This window comes from Paroedura picta, chromosome 1 (genome assembly GCF_049243985.1).
Source record: "Paroedura picta isolate Pp20150507F chromosome 1, Ppicta_v3.0, whole genome shotgun sequence".
NCBI classification, from domain to species: Eukaryota; Metazoa; Chordata; class Lepidosauria; order Squamata; family Gekkonidae; genus Paroedura; species Paroedura picta.
This window is the reverse complement of record NC_135369.1, coordinates 165693312-165718756: the sequence shown is the minus strand read 5'-3', so window position 1 is coordinate 165718756 and position 25445 is coordinate 165693312. Positions and strand designations below refer to the sequence as shown.

General features: G+C 45.1%; 2 protein-coding genes across 3 annotated transcripts in view; one reads left to right on the top strand and one right to left on the bottom strand.

The window, feature by feature from the left end:
- DDX1 (DEAD-box helicase 1) overlaps positions 1-13750 on the bottom strand; it is a 30096-nt gene extending 16346 nt beyond the window's left edge. The window contains exons 1-13 of the mRNA XM_077311001.1: positions 13629-13750; positions 10747-10798; positions 10284-10347; positions 9524-9553; positions 8464-8560; positions 6927-6974; positions 5937-6020; positions 5643-5726; positions 3771-3847; positions 3063-3135; positions 2907-2983; positions 510-624; positions 217-355 (exon numbers count right to left, since the gene is read on the bottom strand). Coding sequence (XP_077167116.1) covers positions 217-355; positions 510-624; positions 2907-2983; positions 3063-3135; positions 3771-3847; positions 5643-5726; positions 5937-6020; positions 6927-6974; positions 8464-8560; positions 9524-9553; positions 10284-10347; positions 10747-10798; positions 13629-13644 — 956 coding nt within the window. The 5' untranslated portion in view covers positions 13645-13750. The remainder of the gene's footprint in view (positions 1-216; positions 356-509; positions 625-2906; positions 2984-3062; positions 3136-3770; positions 3848-5642; positions 5727-5936; positions 6021-6926; positions 6975-8463; positions 8561-9523; positions 9554-10283; positions 10348-10746; positions 10799-13628) is intronic.
- A 2501-nt stretch (positions 13751-16251) lies between these two features.
- Positions 16252-25445, top strand: part of NBAS (NBAS subunit of NRZ tethering complex) — a 221377-nt gene continuing 212183 nt past the window's right edge. The window contains exons 1-2 of one of the 2 annotated variants that reach the window (XM_077310978.1): positions 16252-16470; positions 24751-24805. In XM_077310978.1, coding sequence (XP_077167093.1) covers positions 16330-16470; positions 24751-24805 — 196 coding nt within the window. In that variant the 5' untranslated portion in view covers positions 16252-16329. The remainder of the gene's footprint in view (positions 16471-24750; positions 24806-25445) is intronic. The other variant, XM_077310987.1, reaches the window with a different exon arrangement.

The window sequence follows — 25445 nt, the reverse complement described above, 5'->3', positions numbered from 1 at the left end:
ACTATATTGGTGTCATCCTGTGGGAGGGGCAGATTTTGAAGGCCACTGCCAGCATCACCGCATGATAAACCACCCCCCTAAATGATGTGGTTTTCCAAACTGAAGATTGAAATATTTATTTTTGTACTTGCATCATCAATATTTGTTTTTAAGAAATCCAGATATGATCTATTTCACCAAGTAACAGAAAAGAACTGAGAACACTCACAACTGTACCTTAGCTTAGGGTTATCCACGTTTTTTTTGAACTGCTTCACGTTGTTTAGAGTTTGCTCCGCCAGCTCTCTAGATGGCTCCACGATCAAGGCTTTAGGAGCATTGGGGAGATGTTTCGTTTGAGCTACCTGCGCACTTCCTGAAACAGGAGGATCAGAATTTCAGTTTCTTGAATCAACAACTGGACTCTTTTCAGAAGAGGAAAATCTAGGGCAATATTTTTCAGTGCCTTAAATTCTGCCTTATACAGACACCTCTCATTTGCGCCGCTGTTGTTCAGACCACAGATGTACCTGCGTGATCAGATTTCACAGTGTTCCCCTCAGGGGCCTTATCAAGCGCAATATAGCCATCTTTGGGTGGAAATTTAAAGTCTTCTTCGCCAAAGTTGAATTTCAGTTCAGCGTTCTAAAAGAATACACAACAAAAACAAACCTGCGTAAAAATCACAAGCAAGGTTTGCCTCTCTCATTGACATTCCCACCTACCTATCCACAGTGTTGGGTCCTACAAACAGCTTGTTTCACTGAGCTTCTTCTGGGAGCAGAAAAGGGAAGGGGTGATTTTGGGCAACTGCTCATTGCAGCCCGCCATGTTGAATGGTATTTTGTTCCTACGGATTCTCAGTACTACAGAAGAAGTGTTGGTTCTTCTATGCTGCTTTTCTTTACCGGAAGGACTCTCAAAGCGGCTTACCATCGCCTTCCCTTCCTCTCCCCACAACAGACCCCCTGTGAGGTGGGTGAGGCTGAGAGAGCCCTGATATCACTGCTCGGTCTGAACAGCTTTATCAGTGCTGTGCTGAGCCCAAGGTCACCCAGCTGGCTGCATGTGGGGGAGCAGGGAATTAAACCCGGCTCGCCAGATTAGAAATCCACGCTCCTAACCACCCCACCAAGCTGGCAGGACTATAGAGGGGAGCAAAATGACTTCCCTGCAAGCACTTTACTTTGCATTTGCGCTTCGCAGTACAGCATCCTTGCATAGAATGCTTATTTTCCTGAGTTCCTTTCCATTCCAGCAGCTCCTTCTAACCTTCAGAAGGGGCACCCTGGGAATTACAAGACCCACATGGAGGGATAGCCAAGTGTGATCTCCTCTCCTGAACCCCACAGATGGTAGCAAAAGGAATGGTCAATCCCCTTCTCTGCACAGGACTGTGACCAACGCAACAGTTCTTTGGCATGAATCCTGCAACCCCAGCAATTGTCCTTCAACAGGGGCTGCAGAAGCAGCTCAGGGGACCATGGGTGACAGGAGACAAGCCTATGTTTTCTGGGAGTGCCAAGATGTATGCCAAAGCTTGCTTGTTAAAACATAATTTTTCAAAACAAGTCTCCCAAGTCCCAGCTGGCTTTATTTCTGGTGTTTAGTACTCTGTAGCAATTAACTTGAATTTAAATTGTCTTTTAATTTACACATTTCATTAGTTAGGCCAAGGGATTTTTAATGCATCAGTTAGAAAACTCCCATCTTTAAATTCTGGTGGGCTGCTTGGAACATAAAATAAGCCCCTGAGGATTCTTCAAGTGTATATTAAATCTGCTTTCAGGGCTTGGATCCAAAGAAACCCCAGACAACTACTAAAGCGTGCCTAAGGAAACGACGGCTTTGCATCATTTAGAAATTAACCACCCCATCCATCCAATACTTTTGAAATAAATGCAGGTTTGAAATACAGGTTACACCATGGCACATGAGCCGTTCAAAGGAAACAAGACATCTATTGGACATGCTTTGATTAGTTTTTCGGATCTTTACAAATACATTATTCTAGTGGGACTGTGAACTGAATGAGCTCAATCAGCTTTGCTTCTGCCCCCGGCAAGGAGGAAGAGTTGCAAGACTTTATATATGTCTTTTACATTGCAGCTGTTTTGGTGGAACTTGAGTTGCCACCTGTGGCGTTTTTTCTGTAATTCTGTCTAACCAGACTTTTTCAACCTTTTGACCATGGAGTTACGCCATGGAGTTACTCCAGCCTTTTTCAACCTTTTGACCATGGGGTTACTCCTGAAATATTCTTCAGGCTTCAGGTAACTCCAGAAGTCACGCCATCAGGCCATGCCTCCCTGCCACACCGCCAGATTTGCAGTGCATATGACATCACTAATAAGGCTGAGTCAACCTTGAGCTGGCTGCTGGGATTGAACTCCCAGCCTCATGGGCAGATTACATGTCTGCTGCCTTACCACTCTGCGCCACAAGAGTGCGTACAAAGCAGCAATTGTCCTCAGGGGAAACGATGTGTTTGATTTGGAGATCACTTGCAACTTTGGGAAATCTCCAGACACCAACAGTAGGTTGGCAGTCCTAGTAAGACCTGAGAATATAATTTCCCAGAAGTGGTTGCCAGAGCAAGAAGAAACCTGGAGAGTAAGAAATCCTTGATCAGGCTGTACTAGCTCTTGGAATAGTAGCTCTTGGCAGACAGCCACTCTGTCCTCTTGACTCCTCCTGGGTTAGTTAATTTTATATATAAAATTATTTAAAGAAATAAATCCCATCCAACCGCAGTAACTTCTCCAAGACTATGGAGTAATCCTGGTTGAAAATGACTGCTTCACACTGACAAATACATCTAGAGTACCAAAGATCTCAGAAAAAAGACGGGCTGCCAGCTTAAAAATTGTAGGATACGTTACTTAAGCATATTTAACTCAGGACTTTTTGAAGAAGTTGGATATTACCTTCAGTACACAAGACGCAAAGAGTGCTTGGTTCTTTAGATGTGGGGGAATTTCAAATGCAAGCCCCAGGTCTTTCCCTGAAGAAAAAAGGAACAACTCAAAGATTCATGCCATTTTTTAAAACTCTGATCAAGTATTTAATGGGCAATAACTTACCATTTTTTGAAAACTTGATTTGCCCTTTATCTACATCTAGGTAACATCCTATTGTGTCATGCATAGTGAATTCCTAAAGAAAAGGGGGGGGGGAAAGTTTTTAAGTGTTTCATAAATAAGGAAAACAGCTCACCGTTTCAGTGAATGGTTTAACTGAGGCCCATAAGAGCTTAGTGATTAACCAAGTATTTAACATGCATTAAACCGGACAGAATTTCGGCTGCCATACGATAAGGCAAGATAAGACGGATCCTACTACAAACTATGCACTCGAGAGTCCTGTTCACAGGCGAAATCAGTTCCCGGGTGGCTAGGTGAATGACCCTCAAGTCAAATGAATAAAAGAAATGACTAAGTCTTTATATTAGTAGAAGCCAGATATTTCTTCACAGAATAAAACAATAAGGGGGGGGGTCTCTTTTTGCATTCATGTGATGAAACAGATTCAGAAAAGAACAGAGTAGGCGATGAGAGTTGTCCAACTTCCCCTTAACTGCAGGGATATTAGGAACTGGCTGACTTAAACTAAGAGCTTTGTGCAAATGTGCCTTTTTGAGGTCAATTAGGTTAGAAGTAACAGAGTGGAAAGCCTGCTGTTTTTTTTCCTCCCTTCATGTTTTCAGACCTAGGTAGTTGAATCATGAACGAAGCCTACCATTTGGTCCACTGCTACCTTCCGGTCCTTGTTGTGAAAGAAAACATACGTACCTCCCCATAGCTATCGAACTGTTTGTTGTGAGATTTCTTCCCAGTTCCACCAAAGCCGAAGCCAAATTTGTCAGTACCTGATTAAAAAAAATTGCAACAGTCTTGCTTTATGTACTGTGAAGATGAAGATAGTTAACACAGATCATATGACTGGAAGGCAGATGAGTAAGGGCTTAGCTGTTGGTTATGCTGCTTACAGGTTAGCACTGGCCCCTCTCAAGCCAGAAGATCTGAACACAGCACTCCTGGGGTGGGGGGTGGGGGCAGATTCAATATTTCATGGTAGGAAAAGAGTGGCATGTTGGTGAGTGATGGGATAGTATACTACCCTTCTGTGTGGTCCCTATTTGAACTGGGCGCTTAGAGTTAAATTTCAGTGTATAACTCCCTGATTTGACAGGGCCGGGAAACAATGTAATGAAGAAGAAGAAGAAGAGTTGGTTCTTATATGCCGCTTTTCCCTACCCGAAGGAGGCTCAAAGCGGATTACAGTCGCCTTCCCATTCCTCTCCCCACAACAGACATCCTGTGGGGTGGGTGAGGCTGAGACAGCCCTGATATCACTGCTCGGTCAGAACAATTTTATCAGTGCTGTGGCGAGCCCAAGGTCACCCAGCTGGTTGCATGTGGGGGAGCGCAGAATCGAACCCGGCATGCCAGATTAGAAGTCCGCACTCCTAACCACTACACCAAACTGGCTCTCATAATGCAGTTATGCCACAGGACTAGGGACTTTATGGTAGACAAGACCTCCTAAAACCAATCATGATATATTCTTGAATTGTTAGTTTGCTAGTAATGAACGTTACATTTCCCCCAAACTTTGAGACAAGAATGACACACCTGGTTTTTGCTCAGTGTACTGCTGGTTAGCGCCAAGTCAAACAAGAGCTGCGTGTGCGGCTTTGGTGAATTTCATCCCCGTACCAGAAGCATCCCTCCCCCTCCCATTGCTAAGGCAACAGGATTTGTGCTCCCTTCCCTCTTGTGCAGATGACTACTTAAGAGAGAGTACACAGAGAATGGACATTTGGCTGTAGGACCCTGTTCACATGCAGCCACACGGAACAGCAGCTGAACTAGGGTGAAAATCTTGTGGCTCAGAAGCGATCAGTAGCTAAACTGGTGGCGCAGTATGACAAGACAAGGAACATAAAACTAATTGCCCTTGGCTATGCGCACGTGTTCTCTCCTTCTCCCCATCATTCAGGAAGAGACACGGCATGGTCTTCATTTGTTCTCCGTGATGCTGGCAGGTAGCCATTTCCAATGGCACAAAGCAGTTCTGAAAAGGTGCCACCAAAGTGGCAATATTTGAAAGCTTTTTTTTGGGGGGGGGAGGGGGTGTTGTATCTTGCATCTGAGAGCCAGTTTGGTGTAGTGGCTAGGAGTGAGGGCTTCTAATCCGGCACACTGAGTTCGATTCTGCACTCCCCCACATGCAGCCAGCTGGGTGACCTTGGGCTTTTCACGGCATTAATAAAGCTGTTCTGACCAAGCAGTAATATCAGGGCTCTCTCAGCCTCACCCACCTCACAGGGTGTCTGTTGTGGGGAAAGCAAAGGAAAGGCGACTGTAAGCCGCTTTGAGACTCCTTTGGGGTAGAGAAAAGTGGCATATAAGAACCAACTCTTCTTCTTCTTCTTCAAATGCCAATCTGTTTCCTCAGAAATAATCATGAAAACATTTGGTATAACACCAGTTATGAGCACCTCTAGCTTATGCAACAAGAAACAGGACTCTGAAATCTTAGGGACTCCTGCCCAGTTGGCTCAGACTAAATGGAGTGCCAATCCCGCCCCCCCCCCCGATCCCAATGTTAGCATGCCCCCTAGATTTCAGGACAGAATGCCCACTGATGGAAACACTCACCCAAGTCTAATGAAGCTTGCATAGAGGACCATCCAACTCTGCATAAACCCTGGTCGTGGCAGGCCACTTCGTAGTAATATTTTCCTGGAACATTTTGAAAAGCATAGACGCTTAATCTTTACTCACATGGCTCAGTTGAGCTACGCTGTGATAGAAACAAGATCTCTCTCTGACACAGCAGCCTTCTCAAAGGGTCACTTGCCAATCTCAGTCATGTAGGAAAGCCTGTTCGCCCCGATTGGCAGACACCATTCTGAACCCGCCCCCCGCCCCGCCCCCGGTTAGCTGCACTACCTTTAGTCACTCCTTTAGTTGATCTGCATCCATGCCACTCCTTTATCTCTCTGCTTTGGCAACAGAGACCATCAGACCCAATTGCTGGACAGGAAAAAAGAGAAGAAATTGTTAGGGACTCTTACTATGATGCTTACAAAAGAGTAACATTCATGCTTGTATCCAACCTGCAATGTCTGTGGATTTTGATTAGTGTTGGGTTTACTGCAGGGTTTTGATTACTGAAAGTAGAACTTCCCTGCCTCCCCTCTCCTATTGCAGCCAGAAATGCAGTTTCTGGGAAATAGAGGGGGGCAATCAAAGATCAGTCAAGGGAAAGATCAGTGAAGGCAAAGGGGTGGCAGGTTACAGTAGATGAGCGATTGGGATGTGAGTGTCCTGCATAGTGCAGGGGGTTGGACTAGATGGCCCACGAGATCCCTTCCAACTCTATTATTCTATGGAAGGGGAGAAAATCAATGAACCCCTCAGCATGGGTAGAAATTTTAAGCAGGGTTTGTCCCAGTAAGTTCTGCAAATATATTGCATGCAGTTATACAACGCAGATATTTTGTAAACTATTTGCATTATAATGTAACCAGCTATTCCTCTGTGCCAAAGATTCAGATGTATCCTAAAACAAACACAGAACACCCTCGTAGTGTAAAAATGCCCCAATGGAACAGCTTATTACACGTAAGGGGAATCAGTGTCAAGGTGTGTCAAAAACAAAAAAGATTCATTAACTTTTAGCCTTAAATTTCAAAAGCTCAGCAGGCAATAAGAAGTTTGTTCAAACAGGAGAAATCTCTCAATGGGAAAGTCTGAAGCGCTGAAGTAACGAACTGTGTAACCAGCCTTTTTAAAAACTGTCACACAAACATATTCAGTCCCCGTCTCCCAGCTAGCTTCTATTTTGTAGCAGTATGGATAACTACCCATATCAAGTGGTGAAGGTTTACGTCAAATTTAGGTCTAGGTTCTTAACTTTGTAGTGACCAAATAACTTACCAAATGCAGATCCTCTGTCATATGGATTCATCTGCCACTTGTTGAGCACTGTTGAGAAGAAAACATTAGCCGTATTGACTTACTACAGTAGTAATAAACTCCTATGTTTCTATGAGCTGAAATGTAATAGTATTTTATTAGTCACCTGACATGAAAAACACTACATCACTCTTAAGCCCTGAATCTTTTTGAAATTTACATGTCATTGTGACTGTGAGATTTTTAAAATCTTACATGTGTAGATTTCCTTTGACCAAATTACGATCAAACTGAATTTCAATAACCTCATATTTATTGATAACCTACAGCAGAAATCCTTTAGAATAATGCAAGAGTTTAAAAATATTTATATGAAGTAAACATGATCATCATTGAAATTTCTAATTACAGATAACTATTAAGTAGAATGGCAGATACATCTTTCAAATCCTAAGTTAGGCAATATCCCCTTTAGGATGCCAAGAAAACCCTGAGGCAAGGTATGCACATTAGGGGTGTGCAATTAAAAAAACAATAGTATTTTTCAGTTCAGGTCTATTGGATTCAAATACCAGTGAGGATTTTTCAGAAATCCCAAATTTTGGGGGGTCCAACAGACCCACACCAAAAAATGTCAGTGAAAAAAATACCACCCAAGTCCTAGGCCTGGCTTATCTTCTCCTGCCACCTGACAGAGCAGCAGGAGAAGGCAATGCAGAATGCGCATGCAGGGAGTTATCAGTTCAACCATGGGCACAGAGTGATCCTGGCTGGGCTGCCCTCTCCTGCTGTCCAGTTTAAACCAGGCAGAAGGCAGTACAGAGCTGTGCCTGCAGAGACAGTGATCCTGGCTGGGCTGCTGTTTTCTTCTGCTACCCTGTTTAAACCAGGCAACAGAAGGCAGCGTCCAGCTGTGCTGGTGAAGAGCTCTTAACTCCCCACTGACCCAGCTGATCTCAGTCTGGTTTCTCTTGCGGCCCCATTTAATTCAGGCTGCAAGAGAAGTCAGCTGAATTCTGCAGTCTCTTTAAAGTTTAAAGGGTCTGCATAAGCCTGCCCAGCAAACAGCTGAGAAGAGATTGCTTCCACCTCTCCTCTGTTTTCAGATGTACCTGACATCCCAATATATTCAGGATTTACTCAGGATTTTATTCCCAGAAACATTTGGGAAGCCTAAATATACTCGAAAGATATTTTGGGTCTATTTACAGCTCGAGTAGATGTGAATGCACACCCCAAATGCAGGTGCTGCTAAGACATTGTGTATGCATCTAAGTAAGTATATACAAATTGCAAACTATGAACACTAATTTGGGTACCCTGAAGATATACAGCTAATGAGTACATGGCTCATTGAATTGAGTAACGCTTTTCCATCACAGGATTAGAGCCCATGCTAGATACATAATAAGCAGAGCAATGAGATGGTGGTAGATGCTCAATTTAACCGAAATGCATCTAGTTTCAACAGGTATGCCCAGGCTGGGATACAAGTAAACATGCCAATGGAAGAGTCAACACAGGGAATATTTTTATAATCTCAAAGATGAAGTCTTACCTCCCCCACCAGTTTTTATAGTGGTTTTTCCTTTTTTCCCTTCCTGCTGATCCTTCAGAGTTTCATAAACAATTTGAATAACTGGGATGCTGAATGCCTGAAATACAAAATTGTCTGCAAATTGTATGTTTTGGTCCAGTTACTGTCTCCTAGTCTGTAATGTGGTGTTATACGTATTTATTTAATTTACAACCCACACTTCTCAAAATAAAAAACAACATTGTACCGCTTCAGATTGCAGATGAAGGGTTATGTTTTTAAGGTAAAGGTATCCCCTGTGCAAGCACTGGGTCATGTCTGACCCTTGAGGTGACGCCCTCTAGCGTTTTCTTGGCAGACTCAATACAGGGTGGTTTGCCAGTGCCTTCCCCAGTCATTACCATTTACCCCCCAGCAAGCAAGCTGGGTACTCATTTTACCGACCTCGGAAGGATGGAAGGCTGAGTCAACCTTGAGCTAGCTGCTGGGATTGAACTCCCAGCCTCATGGGCAAAGCTTTCAGACGGCTGCCTTACCATTCTGCGCCACAAGAGGCTCTTTATGTTTTAAAACATTTCTCTAAAGTAGTAATTCATGGAAATGGCAAACCTTTATGAGAATGGATCAGCTAGGACATCTTTCTGATATGCTTTTTAAAAACCCTGTAGAAGTCCTTTACTCTTCCCCCTAGGGTTTTATCTTCCCCCCTAGCCTATTCTATCATCTCTTTCTACTTCATTTATAGGCCAGCCCCAAGCTTGCAGTGGCTTGGATCCAAACCTATCTTCCTGTGAGACACAGGACAACAGAAGAAGAGATTTCTATCTATTCCCTCTGTCTGCTGCAACCCTTTCCACTAGATGCTACATGGTTCCTGAAGATTCCTCTACCTTCAAGTCCTGCTCTGGGTGGTGATTGTGAGGAGGAGGAGGAGGAGTACAGCCCAAGGTTCAGATCTATGTCGCTGACTGCAATTGCTAACTTTAGAGTAAATCACTAATCTATAACTAATCTGCCAACAGTCTGAAAGCCAAACGCATACAGGATTCCTTTTACATACAACAATGGAAATCTCACTTACACCAGTTTTTCCACTCCCAGTTTCAGCAGCCTGTATGGAAATCAGATTTAATAAAGAAAGTAAGATACTGAAATAACATAAGCTTAAACCTTCTCAACGTACTGAAAAAATCTGTCCAGAGTTACAATAGAACATCGGCTCTTAGATCTTATAAGCAGCACTACTGTATTGTACATTCTATTCTGAACTTAGGAACAAAAATGGCATATTTAAGGGGAAGAAGAGCTGGGCTTTTTTTTTTGTACCCCACTTTTTTACTACACTAAAGAGTCTCAAAGTGACTTATAATCAGCAGACACCTTGTCAGGTAGGTGAAGCTGAGAAAGTCCAAGGTCACCCAGCTGGCTGCATGTGGAGGAGGAGTGGGGGAATCAAACCCGGTTCTCCAGATTAGGGGCTGCTGCTCTTAACCACGACACCAAATTGGCTCTTTTGCTATGCCTAATAATTCCACTCAGAACACAATATTGTTTTATCCAGATGATCTTTTGGGTATTTATATGTCATAGAAAAACAACAATATGACACGATCATCATAGATAACAAGAAAGTATTCTGCAATCCTGATCAGCCTTGCTCTAAACTGTATAGAGGACCAATCAGTAAAAGAATGTAAAAGATCATGCGATCTGTAATCTTATACACATTTACTAGAATTCACTCAGTGAAGCCAGATTGACTTTTGTGCAAACACACATCCACAGATACTCAGTATTACAACCTGTTGAGAACATATTGCACAGATTCTAGTAATACATACCATAAGTACGTCACCACCTCCTAAAATCAATGGGATAGACTCTGCTTGGATATCTGTGGGAAGACTACAAGAGAAATTTAAATGCAGAACCCAACATATGCACAAGCCTGCAGAAAATCAACAGCTGCAGACCTTAATTTTCGGTTTGCTCATAAGAAGGGGGAAAACGCTGTTGAAAACAGTTTGTAGCCAAGATCTTGAAATGTGCAGGGCTGTAACACATGGGTTCTGTTTCTTAAAAAAAAAAGGGGGGGGCAGTCTTGCAAGCTGAACCCAATTTTTCTGTTTGCCAGGTACTCAACCAGAACCTCTCTTTATGGCTAGAAAGTATTTATTGTTCACAGATTTCCTTTACAGCCTTCTAATAAAAAGGGACTGGGTTTCCAGAAACACCATCTGTGATATAGAAAAGAAAATTCCTTCCCTTATTAGACTGGAACTAGAAATAAAAGGAAGTACTCACAGCCAATCCATCTCTTCTACAGCTTGAGCTATCTCCGGCATAACACCCAACTCTGCGCGCAAATAAAGTGAAAAAGAGCCATTTGAGCTTAATGGTGATGAAAAGTCAAGTTACAGCTGACTTGTGGCAAGAGATGTTCAGAGGTGGTTTCCCTTTGCCTGCTTCCATGTCATGACCCTGGTATTCCTTGGAGGTCTCCCATCCAAACACTAGCCAGGGCTGACCCTGCTTAGCTTCCGAGACCTGACAAGATGGAAGCTAAACAAAGAATAGGAACAGGCTGAGTGAAAAAACACCTGCATCTATCCCATGATACAACTGGGGTGGCGGTGATAACAGCAACTTCTTGAAGTTGTATACAAATGATGATGCAGCTCAGTTCTTTCCTCCTACCTGGGTATTCAGGTCAAGGATTTGAGTTTAGTGCTGGAAAACATTTTGTATATGTTCTTAAGGAGGAATCAATCAATGCAAGCTCACAAGACAGCACTTGCCCTTTAGGCCATGAATGATACACACAAAGATGGGTTATTTAACTACAGGTCGCTTTCAGTGCTTTTCTCTACTGGCAGAAGGAACAGTAGCGGCTAAAACAAGGGATTTTTGCAGTTAAAACAATTTTTGCAGTTTCTCAACCCTTCTCCAGTAGACCTCTGGCTCAAAGCAGTTCCTGGGGTTCTTTTGAACTCTGGGAGCAGCATTTTGCAAGAGGGATGCAGTGAATTGTAAGAGGGGAAGCACTGCAAGAATAAGATGTCCAATGAATGGAGCCATTTTGGATCCAGTGCCATGAAATAACAAGTTCAATCACTTTGAAATTCACAGGCTGTAATCATCCACCAACAGTGTTTCAGCACAGCTGCTTTAAGCATGTCACTTGCTGTGCCTTCTCACGGTTCTCATATTTGATGTTCATCCATCACTGTTAATGGAAGAAAGCTGTTATCACCCCCCTGCACCCCAGTTGTATCATGGGATAGATGCAGGTGTTTCTTTGCTCAGCCTATTCCTATGTTTTGTTAAGCTTCCATCACAAGTGAGCTTTGCCCATGCTGATCCCATGATTCCAAGCACAGCTTTTTTGCAATCAAATGGGGCCCTCTTCCCATTTTCACCAGCAAAAAGGCTGGCTATACCTAATTTAATGACTGCTGTACTTCTCAGAGGTGTGAGAGTTTTGCATAAAACCTACAAACCCACAATCAGTTATATTTGTAACACTTGATTCTTCTTGACTATCTAGATCCAGCTTTCTCAACCAGGGCTTTGTGAAGTCCTGGGATTACCTGATGGCCCTTTTAGGGTTTCCGAAATGGATATATCTGTTAAACGTTTATTGGGTGATATGACCATACATGGTCCTATTGATGGGTCCCACCCCCCCTTCCTAAATGGCCAAAGATGGGCCTGGAGGGGTGGGAAGAGGAGGACCCCCAGGGTGGGCATGTACACAGCTGTGCTTTCCAACCACATTATGCACAATCCTGTCACTTCTGGTGTTTCTCCAAGCCTGAAAAATGTTCCAGGGGGTTCTCAAGGGTAAATAAAGATGAGAAAGGTGATAGATAACAGCTTCAGAGGTAGGGCTGGGCAAAGAAACAAGGGGCTAGTGGCATCTTAAGACACTAGCAAGTTTTTATTCAAGCCTAAACTTTCATGAACAAGAGGTCACTTCTTTATACAGAATGTAGTGGCTCCTCACGAGCAGACTTTTCATGTAGCAGGTGTTAAAAACAGGACAGCAGAGTGAAGGGGTCCACACAATGCAGAAGTCACAGAAGTGAATGTAGTTATGTAAAACACATGAAACAATTATTTCCTCCAGTTCTGCTATGATACTATCCTCTGCAAATAATATCCATTACAAAAAAGGAAGTACTCTTTGCATACTCAGAAGCACCTTGATTTAATAAGTCATTTTACCAATCAAAATTAATGTAAAAGGACAAATTATAATCAGTGATACTACAAATTAGCAAACTCTAAAAGCTACTTTAATACCAGCATCTCTTGACATCTCAGAACAGAAACAAAACAAAGTGGAATTTCTTTCTTACAATACATAGCAGCTTTTATTTTAGTTTATATATTTTTTATTTCAATAATCCAAAAGGCAGCATTTGACAATTGACAAGCTTGCTTCATCAAAAAAAAAAATGGCTGACTAGAGCCAAAATCCAGGAGATTCCCCCACTACCAAACTTTAGCCAATAACAGATTATTATAAGAATTACAAGACTTAAACTGCCATCCTAAAGGCATTTATTATTATTATTATTATTATTATTATTATTATTATTATTATTAATCAAATTTCTAGACTGCTCTCCTGCGACCCACTCAGGCTGGGGAATAACACAAGATTAAGGTTTGCGTAAACCTTCTTAGGACTGTTCCCTTATTCGAATTTTCTCTTATCTGCCTCTCTCTCGAAGGGTTCATGATACCACACTACATAAAATACAGAGTATTCTTAGTATAATTAAAGCAAATCAAGCCACTGACGGCGCTACCCGAAGAGGTGGCCGACTTCACAGAAAGGCAAAACTGTATTGCCCTTGGCACTACCGACAATAAAATGTTGTGTTCCGCTATCCTACTGGCTCCAGAATGATTTTATCTTTTGCAGGGACAGCACCTGACAAGCAGCCGAGCTGCATATCACCCGCTCTCTGGCACTGGACCTTTCCCGAGACTACGTGCTGGTCCAAAGCGCCTCTCCCCCGGCCCAAGATCAGCCTTTGTCACCTTTGCACCACGCCAGCCGCCCCTTCTGCCTCGAGACTCCCCTTTATCCCGCCTCCCTGCAAAACCAAGGCCTAGCATCCCCCACCCCTCCAAATAAAGGAGCGGGAGGGACGCTCTTCGCCCAAGCCACGTACCCGAAAAAGCCGCCATGCTTGCCCTCCTCCAACAAGCCTGGGAACTGACACCCTGCCGCTTGCCCCAGACGCGCCTGCGCCGTTTGCAGTCCGACGGAATAGCCCTCCGGTCTGCGCGACAGACAGCGAACGAAGGTTCCGCCGACGCAAGCTTCAGGGTAGTCAAACTGCGGCCCTCCAGATGTCCATGGACTACAATTCCCATGAGCCCCTGCCAGCTGGCAGGGGCTCATGGGAATTGTAGTCCATGGACATCTGGAGGGCCGCAGTTTGACTACCCCTGCTTCAGTCTAATACTACCCCGAATGACGGACGCTTTGCGGGGGTCCGGTGAAGTTCAAGGGGACTTCCTCGGAAGTTAAAAACAAAATAAAGACCTGTTGAAGTGGAATGTAATGCAAGGCAGTCGGTGCTGGAAGGGGATTTTTCTAGTCTTTCGTGGCACAACAAAAATAAGAGTCCAATAGCACCTTTAAGACCAACAAAGATTTATTCAAGGCGTGGCCTTAAAGGTGCTATTGGATTCTATTTGTGCTACTTCGGACCAACACGGCTACCCATGAATCTGGTCTGTAGTGGGTCACACTACCAGGAGTGGCCACTGTGGTTCTCCAGATGTTTTATAATTCCTATGAGCCCCTACCTATTAGCTATGCTCATGGTAATCAAAGTCCGTGGAAAACCACAGTTTGGCCATTCATGCACATTCCCTATTTTCATGGCAACCCTTTGGAATTATCACTCAGTCTCTGAAGTTAGATACACCTAGCTTGGCTGTACACATGTTTGCTGGGACGTCCCACCGAATGTAGTGAATTTTACTTTGAGGAGCTTGCATAAGATTACTGTTGTAAATTGAATTACCAGCTCTGGGTTGGGGAATACCTGGAGACTCCCGGTGGGGCTGAGAGTAGACGGGATTTGGGACAGAGTGGGACTTGGGTGGAGTGAAATACAATGGAGTCTACCCTCCAAAGCAGCCGTTTTCTCCTGGAGACCTGATTTTGATCGCCTGGAGATGAGCTATCATTCCAGGTGATTTCCAGGGGACTGGCATACCTGGTTTCAAATTGTGCCTGCGCACTCTGTCCACTTTTGGGGCATAGCTCTACTATGCACATTTACTCAGATGTTACAGATGTCTGTTATATTTGTTATAGTTGTTGCAATGTTCTATATAATCATGTTATATGTTATCAGCCCTGACTGCTCCTTAGAAGGCCAGATCCTGAAGATGAAACTCAAATACTTTGGCCACCTCATGAGAAGGAAGGACTCCCTGGAGAAGAGCCTAATGCTGGGAGTGATCAAGGGCAAAAGAAGAAGGGGACGACAGAGAATGAGGTGGCTGGATGGAGTCACTGAAGCAGTCAGTGCAAATTTAAATGGACTCCGGGGAATGGTAGAGGACAGGAAGGCCTGGAGGATCATTGTCCATGAGGTCGTGATGGGTTGGACACGACTTCGCACCTAACAACAACAATGTTATATGTAAACCACTCAGAGCCATATGGAAGGGCGATATAAAAATCTGAAATAAATAAATAAAATAAACACAGTGCAATTCTCAGCAAAATTATTCCAGTTTGAACTCCATCGGTTCAATGGGTTTAGACTGCAGTAAATCCACACAGGATTGCACTATAAGTAAAAGACCTAAGGAAGAAAGCAAGCTTACATAGGTCTATTCAATGCGGCTTAGTCCTCAAGATTCCAGTTTCCAGGTGGGACCTGGGACCTGGGACCTGGGACCTCCTCCCCCGACCTCCTCCCCCCCCCGAATTACCGCTCATATCCACCCAATAGATGCTTTGGAAGGTGGACTTTATTACATTTTATGGTAGAGCGGCATGGACCACTTGTGGCTTTCGCTCCCTTTGCAGGAAAGCCCAGTTTTAAACCCCACGGCCATCCCAGCCACTTGAAATCTATCCAAGGCTGCAGAGATCCCGGTGGGCGCACACGAAAGCTGATCCCTTGGGCGAAGGTTTGCTGGTCTCACAGGTGCCACTGGACTCGAATTTGGCTCCAAGTTTGCATGGGCGAATAGGACTTCCCGCCCGTCTCCCTAGCCCTGACTTCGGAGGCGGGCCCAGTGCGCATCTGCTCCAGAGTAAACCCAACTGCAGTCCTGGGTGCACGGGACTGCCCCTTCCGATAAGTTTACATTCCAGTGCAGGGGTAGTCAAACTGCGGCCCTCCAGATGTCCATGGACTACAATTCCCAGGAGCCCTTGCCAGTATTCGCTGGCGAATGCTGGCAAGGGCTCCTGGGAATTGTAGTCCATGGACATATGGAGGGCCGCAGTTTGACTATCCCTGTTCCAGTGGGTCGCTGTGTCGGCCTGAAGTAGCCCTGAAGCCCAACTAAGATTTCTTCCCGACGCGGCCTTGGACAATAGAGCAGAGCTCTTGCCTGTCCACGAAAGCTCGCTCAAATGGAGCAAATCTTTGTGGGGCTCAAAGGCACCCTTGCACTCCAATTCCGTTCCGATCCCTTGGGACAGCCGTCGCGCAAAGCGAGCTCCGCCTTCGCCCTTGCAAGCCAGCAGCGTCCGGGGGGGGGGGGGCGGGAAAAAGTCTTGGAGCGTGATCGAAAACCCCGCCGGAATCAATAGGGTTAAAAAAAAAAGAAAAGAAAAGGCCTTTCCGGAAAAGTTTGGCCTTTCCCGGCTGCCGTAGGAGGGCCCTGGTGGCAAACATGGCGGCCGCCACGGGCAGCACAGTGGCCAGCGGGGACGGCGGCGAGGAAGCGGCGGAGGCAGCCGGGGAAGGGGAGGAGGAGAACATCCTGTATGACCTGCTGGTCAGCACCGAGTGGCCGCCGGAGAGCGAGGCGCAGGTGGGTCTGTCTCTCTGGCCGCCCTCCCCTGCAGGCGCCGGGCGCAGCTGCGGAGTCCCCGCGCCACGTAGCGCAGAGGCAGCCGGAGGGGTCTGTCCCTTGCCGGGCGAAGCCGCCCTGTGGGTGTCTGCGTGGCTCTGCAGCGCTGGTCTCGCCCGCACAGCTCAGGGACCTAAAAAGGTGGAGCAGCAGCAGCAGCAGGATAGGGAGAAGTATTTAAAAAAAAATGGAAATGACATATCGGTTTCTATGCATGTGCACATATCAAAGTTAAGAAACGTATGGTTCATTAAAGCAATGAAATTAAAAATTAAAAACAGATCGAACAAGAACGCCAGCAACCAGCAATCCCAGTTATAAAATGCATTTCGTTTTTTGAGAGCTAGAGTAGAGTCTGAGGGATCTTATAAGTGTGTGTGTGTGTGGGGGGGTTAAGATGGTCATCGTTTAACCGGCCCTGACCATAAGCCTGGTGGAAGAGCACCATCTTACAGGCTCTGTGGAAGTCTGCTAGCTACATCAGGCCCCGAATCTGTTCTGGGAGTTCATTCCACCAGGTGGGGGTCAGGACAGAAAGTGACCTGGCCCAGGTTGAGGCCGGACATAATTCCCTGGGCCAGGGACCACCAACTGATTGGTGTTAGCGGAGTGGAGTGCCCTTCAGGGATTGTAAGTAGAAAAGTAGTCTTTCAGATACCCAGGGCCCTGACTGCAAATGGCTTTATGGATAAGTATACCAGTACCCTAATCTTGAACTGGAATTCAACTGGGAGCCAGTGCAGCTGCCAGGGCACAGGTCGAATTTGTGCCCTCCAGTGTGTTCCATTGAGGACCCTGGCCTCTGCGTTCTGGACCAGTTGCAATTTCCAGAGCAAGGATAATTCATATCCAAAAAAGACTTAATAAAATTTTTCCATGATATAAGTTTTTGTGAATCAAAATTCAGTTTTTCAGATTGATCGATTGGTTGATTGATTGATATACTGCCCTCCCCTGAGGATCAGGGTGGTTTACATGAAACTGGAGAAAAACAGTACAGATAACATGATAAATTGAATAGTGAAAGAGTCACAACAGGAGAACAGTAACATAATGCAACAAACATGGTGAGAACATCCAATTTTAACTGTAACATACTAACGGCCCCGTAGGATGGATATGTCGATGGGGGTTTTTATGGGAGGGGCCAATGGGAAGTGATTGAATTCAGGTTGACCTCAACCAAAAGACTGGTGGAAGAGCTCCCTTTTGCAGGCCCTACGGAACTGTTTAAGCTCCACTAGGGCCCTGATCTCCTCCAGGAGTTTGTTCCACCAGGTGGGAGCCAGGATGGAGAAAGCTCTGGCCCTGGTTGAGGTCAAGTGAGCTTCCCTGGGGCCAGGGATCACTAGGTAGTTGGTAGTAGCAGAGCGTAAGGCTCTCTGAGGGGTATAGGCAGAGAGTATCTTTTGGTACACTCGGCCCAGACCGTAGATGGCCTTAAAGATGATTACCAGAACCTTAAGCCTGATCTGGAATTCGACTAGAAGCCAGTGTAGTTGTTGCAGGATGGGCCGAATGGGGGACCTCCATTGTGTTGCTGTGAGGACCCTGGCCGAAGCGTTCTGGACCAGTTGCAATTTCCAGATCAAGGTTAAGGGCAAGAAAAGCTTATACCCTGGAAACCTTATTGATATGAAAACATCTGCACACGCACAGCAAACCTGTGCAATGGAAGTGCCCTATTGAAATTGAAGGGGGGACTCTCATGCCCCACCAACCCCAAAGAAACCTCCCAACTCCCTCAAGCCCACCAGAGTTACTGCACTTCCTCCTGGGCCAATAAACCTCTCTGCTCCCTTAAGCCTGCCAAAATTACCCATGGCTTACTCTCACCCCTGCAACCTGCCTCCAAAGAAACCTGCCATCTCCCTCAACCCCAGCAGTCGCCACTCCTTTCTGGGCCTCCACACTCCTCTTGCCACCATAACTCACCCCAAAGAAACTTGTCAGCTCCCTCAAACCTTCCATCACCGCAACCCCTTCTCAGTACTAGAGCACTCCAGCCAGCAGAACTGCCTCCATCCCCAGCTGTTGCTCCACTCCACCCTGTCCAGTGAAAGAGGCTATCCCACTCCTGGAATGCCATCTCAAAGCGCGAAGAGCTCCATATTGTCCCTTGCTCGGTAAGGGTGAGCCAGCTGGGTGGAGTTCCAGAGAAGGGGGGGGGGTCGGTTGGCTCCATGCAGCCATCCAATCAATCCATCCAATCAATCTTTCTCCTGCCCTTCCTCTAAGAAGCATAAGATGGTCTGCTTGTCTACTGTACGACTCACCTCCTGGGGAGAGGGGGGAAGGAGGAGGCCCAGGGGAGCTGATCCTTGCACCATTTAATTTGGTCTTCAGGATGCTGCTTGAGTCAAATTTTTGTTAAACTACTCCTCTCAAACAATTTTTTTGTTGTCATTTTTAGAATGTAATTTTCAAATAAGATCCTGTACCACTTAATGTAGGATTTGTGTACTGATACTGGTATTGTGGAACTAATATACGTAGTCAGTGCTCAGTCCTGAAATAGAATGCTGGAATAAATTATGCTAGTCTTTAAAGTGCTTCTGGAGTCCGGTGACATTTGAGTATGTTTCAAGTTTGTAACATATTTTGTTTTGTTAACTTTTAATGCCTGTTGGCAGCTTTTAAAATGGCAGGTGTCTTATAGTTTTATAGTCTTATAGTCTTTAGTCTTATATCAAATGCTATAGGATTTTACTTAGAGATCATAATAAAATAGTCAGGTTTTAAAAAAGAAGTCTTAATAGGTTTATTCTCTCATAAGGTTTTTGTTGTGACTTCTAGTTCTCTGTTCAGCGCGTGTTTTGCCAACTTCTTTGTTGCTGTAAAGATGCTGTCATGATTGAGAGGAGATGGAGTGTAATGGCAGGGTCTCAGTTAATTACTTTCAGCATTCCAGAATTAAGGATACATCTGCCCATAAGTATCCCCATTTTGATATATTTCTTTCTTTCACTGTGTTTTCCCCTGGAATTAAACTCCAACAAATAGTAACTTTATATACCAAACTTGTTATTCTTGCTGGGTTCTGGAATCTGCTAAAACTGCTCACTCTCTACCTATATGTATGGACTGGTAATTCCTATTTCATTGTATCTGAGAAAGTTTGCATGCACACAACCGTTTAGATCTTGAATAAAACTTTAGACTCATCAGAATTCCGTCTCACTGAATTGCACATTATTCTTATACTATTCCATTTGAATTATAGTGGTGTTTCTCATGCAACTCAATTCTTTGCACGATTATTTTGAAGTAAATATTTCTGAATTCAATGGAAGTTCCTTCACAGGTTTACCTTTTAAAACTCATTGACTTCAATGCATTAATTTTATTATTTATTATAATAATAATATAAGGTAAAGGAATCCCCTGAGCAACCACCAGGTCATGTCTGACCCCTGGGGTGACGCCCTCTAGCGTTTTCATGGCAGACTCAATACGGGGTGGTTTGCTAGTGCCTTCCCCAGTCATTACCATTTACCCGCCAGTAAGCTGGGTACTCATTTTACTAACCTCGGAAGAATGGAAGGCTGCTGGGATTGAACTGCTAGCCTCATGGGCAGAGCTTCAGACTGCATGTCTTCTGCCTTACCACTCTGCACCAGAAGAGGCTCTAATATAATTGGACTTAAAAGCTGCCCCTCTCATACAAAGTCTTGGAGTGGCTAACAACAGTCAGAAGTTCCAGACCAGCCTTTTAAAACTTTTTTTACCATTGAGAAACCGCTGAAACATTCTTCAGGTTTCAAGAAACCCCAAAAGTGGTGCGATCGTGCAGAATATGGTTGGGAACCATAGCTGTGTACATGCCCACCTGGGCCCCTTCTCAGTTCCTCCATCACTATCCATTTTGGGAGGGGGGAGGAGGTCAACATGATCATATATGGTCATTTCACACGATAAATGCTTAACAAATTTTAAAAATATTCTTTAAAATAATTAACTCCCACCCATTTGGGAAACCCTTCCGGGGTCATCAAGAAACCCCAGGGTTTCATGAAACCATGGTTGAGAAAGCCTGGTCCAGACAAATATATATACATTTAAAATGATAAAAGCATAAGACTATATAAAAATTGAGTTCTATTAAAGTTGCTCTGCCTTATCCCACTAAATCTCATTCTCTGATCTGAGTGATGGTAATGGTGATGGGAGAAGAGCCTAATGCTGGGAGCGATTGAGGGCAAAAGAAGAAGGGGACGACAGAGAATGAGGTGGCTGGATGGAGTCACTGAAGCAGTCGGTGCAAGCTTAAATGGACTCCGGGGAATGGTAGAGGACAGGAAGGCCTGGAGGATCATTGTCCATGGGGTCGCGATGGGTCGGACACGACTTCGCACCTAACAACAATGGTGATGGGGGGAGGTGGTCAGGTGGGGAAGGTGGCCCCTGTCATTGTTTCTATGTGCTCTGTATTGGGCTCAACACCTAGTGGAAAAGTGCTGTTTTGCAGGTCCTTTGGGACAATGACAGCTCTGAAATGCCCTGATCTCTGTTGGCAGCTCATTTCACCAGGCTGGAGCCAGGGCTGGAAAGGCCCTGGCTCTGGTTGAGGCCAAGTGCACTTATTTGGGGCCAGGGACCATGAGCAAAGTAGAGTTTGCTCATCATAGCACTCATTGGCGGGCATACTTGGAGAGATAGTACCTTAGGTACGCATAAACCGGACCATGTATGTCCTTAAAGGTTAATACCAGCACCTTGAATTTGACCCTGACTTCAACCAGTGATGGAGAACTGGTCCTTCCATGGGTCCTTCAAGAGGACCTGGACCGCCACATTCTGCACCAATTGTAGTTTTCAGATAAAGGTCAAGTGAAGGCCCACATATAGCAAGTTACAGAAATCTAGCCAGGAGGTGACCGTCATGTGGATCATTGTGGCTCGGTATTCTGTGGCCAGATAGACTGCTAGGAGCTTTGCCTGGCGCAGGTGGAAAAATGCCCGATGTCCCACCTTTGTGACCTGTGTCTCTATAGTAAGGGAGGCATCCAAGGTCACCCAGGTTCCTGAGAGTCTGTACAGTTGTCAATTGCACTCTCTCAAGACAGGGAAGGTGGGCTTCCTCATCTGAGTCCTTCCTTCTCGGCCACAAGACCTCCGTCTTCAGAGGATTAAGCTTCAGGTGGCTTTGCTGGAGCCATTCTGTTGCACCCCCCAGATGTTCAGCCAAAGATTTGGGTGGGGTACTTGGCCGGTCGCTCATTAGCAGATAGTGTCAACAGAGTACCCAAGTGTGTAACTCTTCTTGGAATTTGTATTGTTTGTCACCTTCACAAAAAGTTTGACGTGATAAAAATTTACATGACCTGATGCCACTCTAATGGCAGAAAGTGAAGAGGAACTAAAGAGCCTGTTGATGCGGGTGAAGGAGGAGAGTGCAAAAGTTGGCTTGAAACTCAACATCAAGAAAACAAAGATCATGGCATCCGGCCCTCTCAATTCCTGGCAAATAGATGGGGAAGAAATGGAGATAGTGACAGATTTTATTTTCCTGGGCTCCAAGATCACTGCAGATGGGGACTGCAGCAAAGGAATTAAAAGACGCTTGCTCCTGGGGAGGAAAGCTATGACAAATCTAGACAGCATCCTAAAAAGCAGAGACATCACCCTGCCAACAAAAGTGCGTTTAGTCAAGGCTATGGTCTTCCCAGTTGCAATGTATGGCTGCGAAAGTTGGACCATAAGGAAGGCCGAGCGTCAAAGAATTGAGGCTTTTGAACTCTGGTGCTGGAGAAGACTCTTGCGAGTCCCTTGGACTGCAAGGCGAACAAACCGGTCAGTCCTCGAGGAGATCAGCCCTGACTGCTCTTTAGAAGGCCAGATCCTGAAGATGAAACTCAAATATTTTGGCCACCTCATGAGAAGGAAGGACTCCCTGGAGAAGAGCCTAATGCTGGGAGCGATTGAGGGCAAAAGAAGAAGGGGACGACAGAGAATGAGGTGGATGGATGGAGTCACTGAAGCAGTAGGTGCAAACTTAAATGGACTCCAGGGAATGGTAGAGGACAGGAAGGCCTGGAGGATCATTGTCCATGGGGTCGTGATGGGTCGGACACGACTTCGCACCTAACAACAACAACAACAACAACATGACATAAAGAATTCCCATGCCCAATAGGCATGGTTAATGTTCAGGCCTAAACCATAAATACTAGGAAATATTTATTCAGAGGCCCTTGCCAGCTCCAGTGTGGTGATCCCAGAATTTGGATGATCCAAATACCTGTTTGTCAGTAATGTTGACAGTGTGTGAGCCAGCAAGACTGGAAGACCTGTGTTCATATCCCTGCTCTGTCATAGAGGTTTACTGGGTGACCTTGGGCCAGTTACACACTGTTGAGAACTGTGTCTCTTGGATCACTCTAGTAACCAGTAACTTATTATTCACTGAAATAAACTACTTGCCAAATTATTGTAATCCAGGACAAATAGGGGCCCACCCAATCAATGCTCCTCCCCATTTATTCCACTTAGAGCATCGATGAAAAAGGCAGGCATGAACTGCAGTACACAAGGATTTTTTTTGTACTTTGAATTAATTCCTTGGTTATACATTTCAGTTGTTTGCTTAAGATGTTTGAATAGTGGTCAAATAATTCCTTGCACAAGGTAGATAATTCAGCTTCTAGACTTATTTCATCCAGGTTTCTGATCTGGTTTTAGAGTGCCAGTTTTCCATTCAAACTGCCCACTTCAGATCCTTGCACAGAGAAAGGGGACAACATGGTAAATCACAGTCAAAATTCAGTCAAAAAAACCCCACGTAGGCAGTCTTTAAAGCAGATGAGTGGACTTCCAATTCGCTTTAATTATCAGCTTCATTAGAAACAGGAGCCAGAGAATCAAATATTGCTGCTCCAGTTGCAGATTCATATTTCGTAAATTCTTCCTCAGTGACAATTGACAATCAGGTTGACGAGTGTTCAAACAGATGAACAAATGGTCCCAAAACTCTGAGCCTTTCAGGAATGTACTTGGGGAAAACAGTTGGAATTCCTGCAAGCCTGACTGTTAATTGTCACTGAGGAAGGATTTACGAAACTTGAGCCTGTTGTCGGTGCAAGTTTGATATCAGGTCCCTTGTGGCTTTGACTTTTGACCGCTTCAGATCCTTGTCAGAGGCTCTTTGCTGTGGTTTCAAGGCCAAAGAAAGAGTTTTACCCCTCATTTGTGGAACTCCTGCATATGTTTGCTGGGATCTACTTTACTGAGGTTTAGGCTCCAGGTGAAATGGCTCCTATTTTTGCAATTTTGGTAATGTATATTATTTCCTACCCACTCTTCCATTTTCACTTTAATGTTGCTGCTGCTGTTTTATTGTGCTGTTTTACTTTGTTCTTAGAGGTGTATAATCAAGTATTATGTTTTTTACCTTTAATTTTTATGCGATGCTTCAAAATCAGTTAAGTCAGTGGTTCTCAACCTTCCTAATGCCGTGGCCCTTTAATACAGTTCCTCATGTGGTGGTGACCCCCAACCATGAAATTATGCAAGTGTTCTTTCACAGAAATTAAACCGAAACTGACCAATGGCATGAAGATCCATTGTTCATGATTGTATATAAACTGTTTTTTTCCCCAAGGGGTTTCTCAGTTCAGCTCTGCCTCTTGTCCCGCGGAGCTGCCCCGCCACCTGGAGTGCCTGGCGGGAGACTGCGCTGCGCTGGAGGCACTCCTGGAGTGAGAGGTGGCAGAGCGCGGGCGCCTGCAGGAGGAGCGGCAACAGTGGCAGCGCCACCCCTGGCCAAGCTGCTCCCCCTGCCACGACCCCTGTGAAAGGGTCGTTCGACCCCCAAAGGGGTCCTAACCCCCCAGGTTGAGAACCACTGAGTTAAGTGCTAGACGGTGATCCCCTTTAAATGGGTGGAAAGGGGAGGGTGGAAAGATGAACCCCAAGGAAGAGGTACACACTGGTATAGAGATTTTGGCATTCTAGTTTCTGGTTCCAACTTTTCTGCATGATTTGACTCTGTTGGCCATTTGAGACTTGCAACCATTGGTTGGGTTTTGGTACAGTCCTCATGTGACTTGCAAGTACCGAGCATGCCAAATTGCTTGCTTTCAATTTCCTCTTTGGGAAAGTGCCCTGAAAGCTGAAGCCCTAAGAGAATTTTACATTCTCAACAGCTCAGGCCAACGGAGGGTAAGTAAAATGCCTTCGTTTGGAAATCTGGTGAGTAAAGCGTTGTTCAGTGGATGCAAACTAACTCTGTTGTAATTGCAGCCAAGAGGCAACCGGAAACCTGGCGCGTCATTTATCATCACTAGAGCAATTACAGGTAAATATGCATGGCTTGCTCTGATGGATTGTTCCGTGGCTGTTTTATGGCTGAAACGGATGGCGTGCGAATTCATTGCTTTTGGTTATATAGTTTGTTATCTGATATTGTCATGTACCTATTACGTTGGAGGCCGAGTGCGATATGTACTGCATAGTAATTCCCCAGAAGCATATGCTTGCTTTCGATTCTCCTTGGAGTCTTGCCTCTTCCCTCTTCTTTGACGGTGGAGTTCATGTATACATAAGCCAACAAACAGATCCTCTTCAATGTGTGTGTGTGTGGGGGGGCCTTTCTCAATCACTGCTTAAAAAGTTTCTTTATGCACAATGAATCGTGCTTATGCCACTGCAGAAGTGTTGTCAAATATGTTGGCCATTGTGTTCATGTGGTGCTATCGTGGTGGAAGCCCCAGGGCCCTGGGGTCGTGGGTCAGGGGACCTCCAAAGCAGGCTGTAGTCAGCAAACTCCATTGAGCTCAGTGAGGATTATTTCTGAGTATACAGGCACAGAATCGTTTTCTGTTATGTGGCTTTAGCTGTAGAGTTGGTGGAATGGAATGGGCAAGTCTGCCGAATGCATTTCAAGCCCTAAAAGAGCCTTACACTCTGCCACCTCCAACTGGTTATGGATCCCTGGC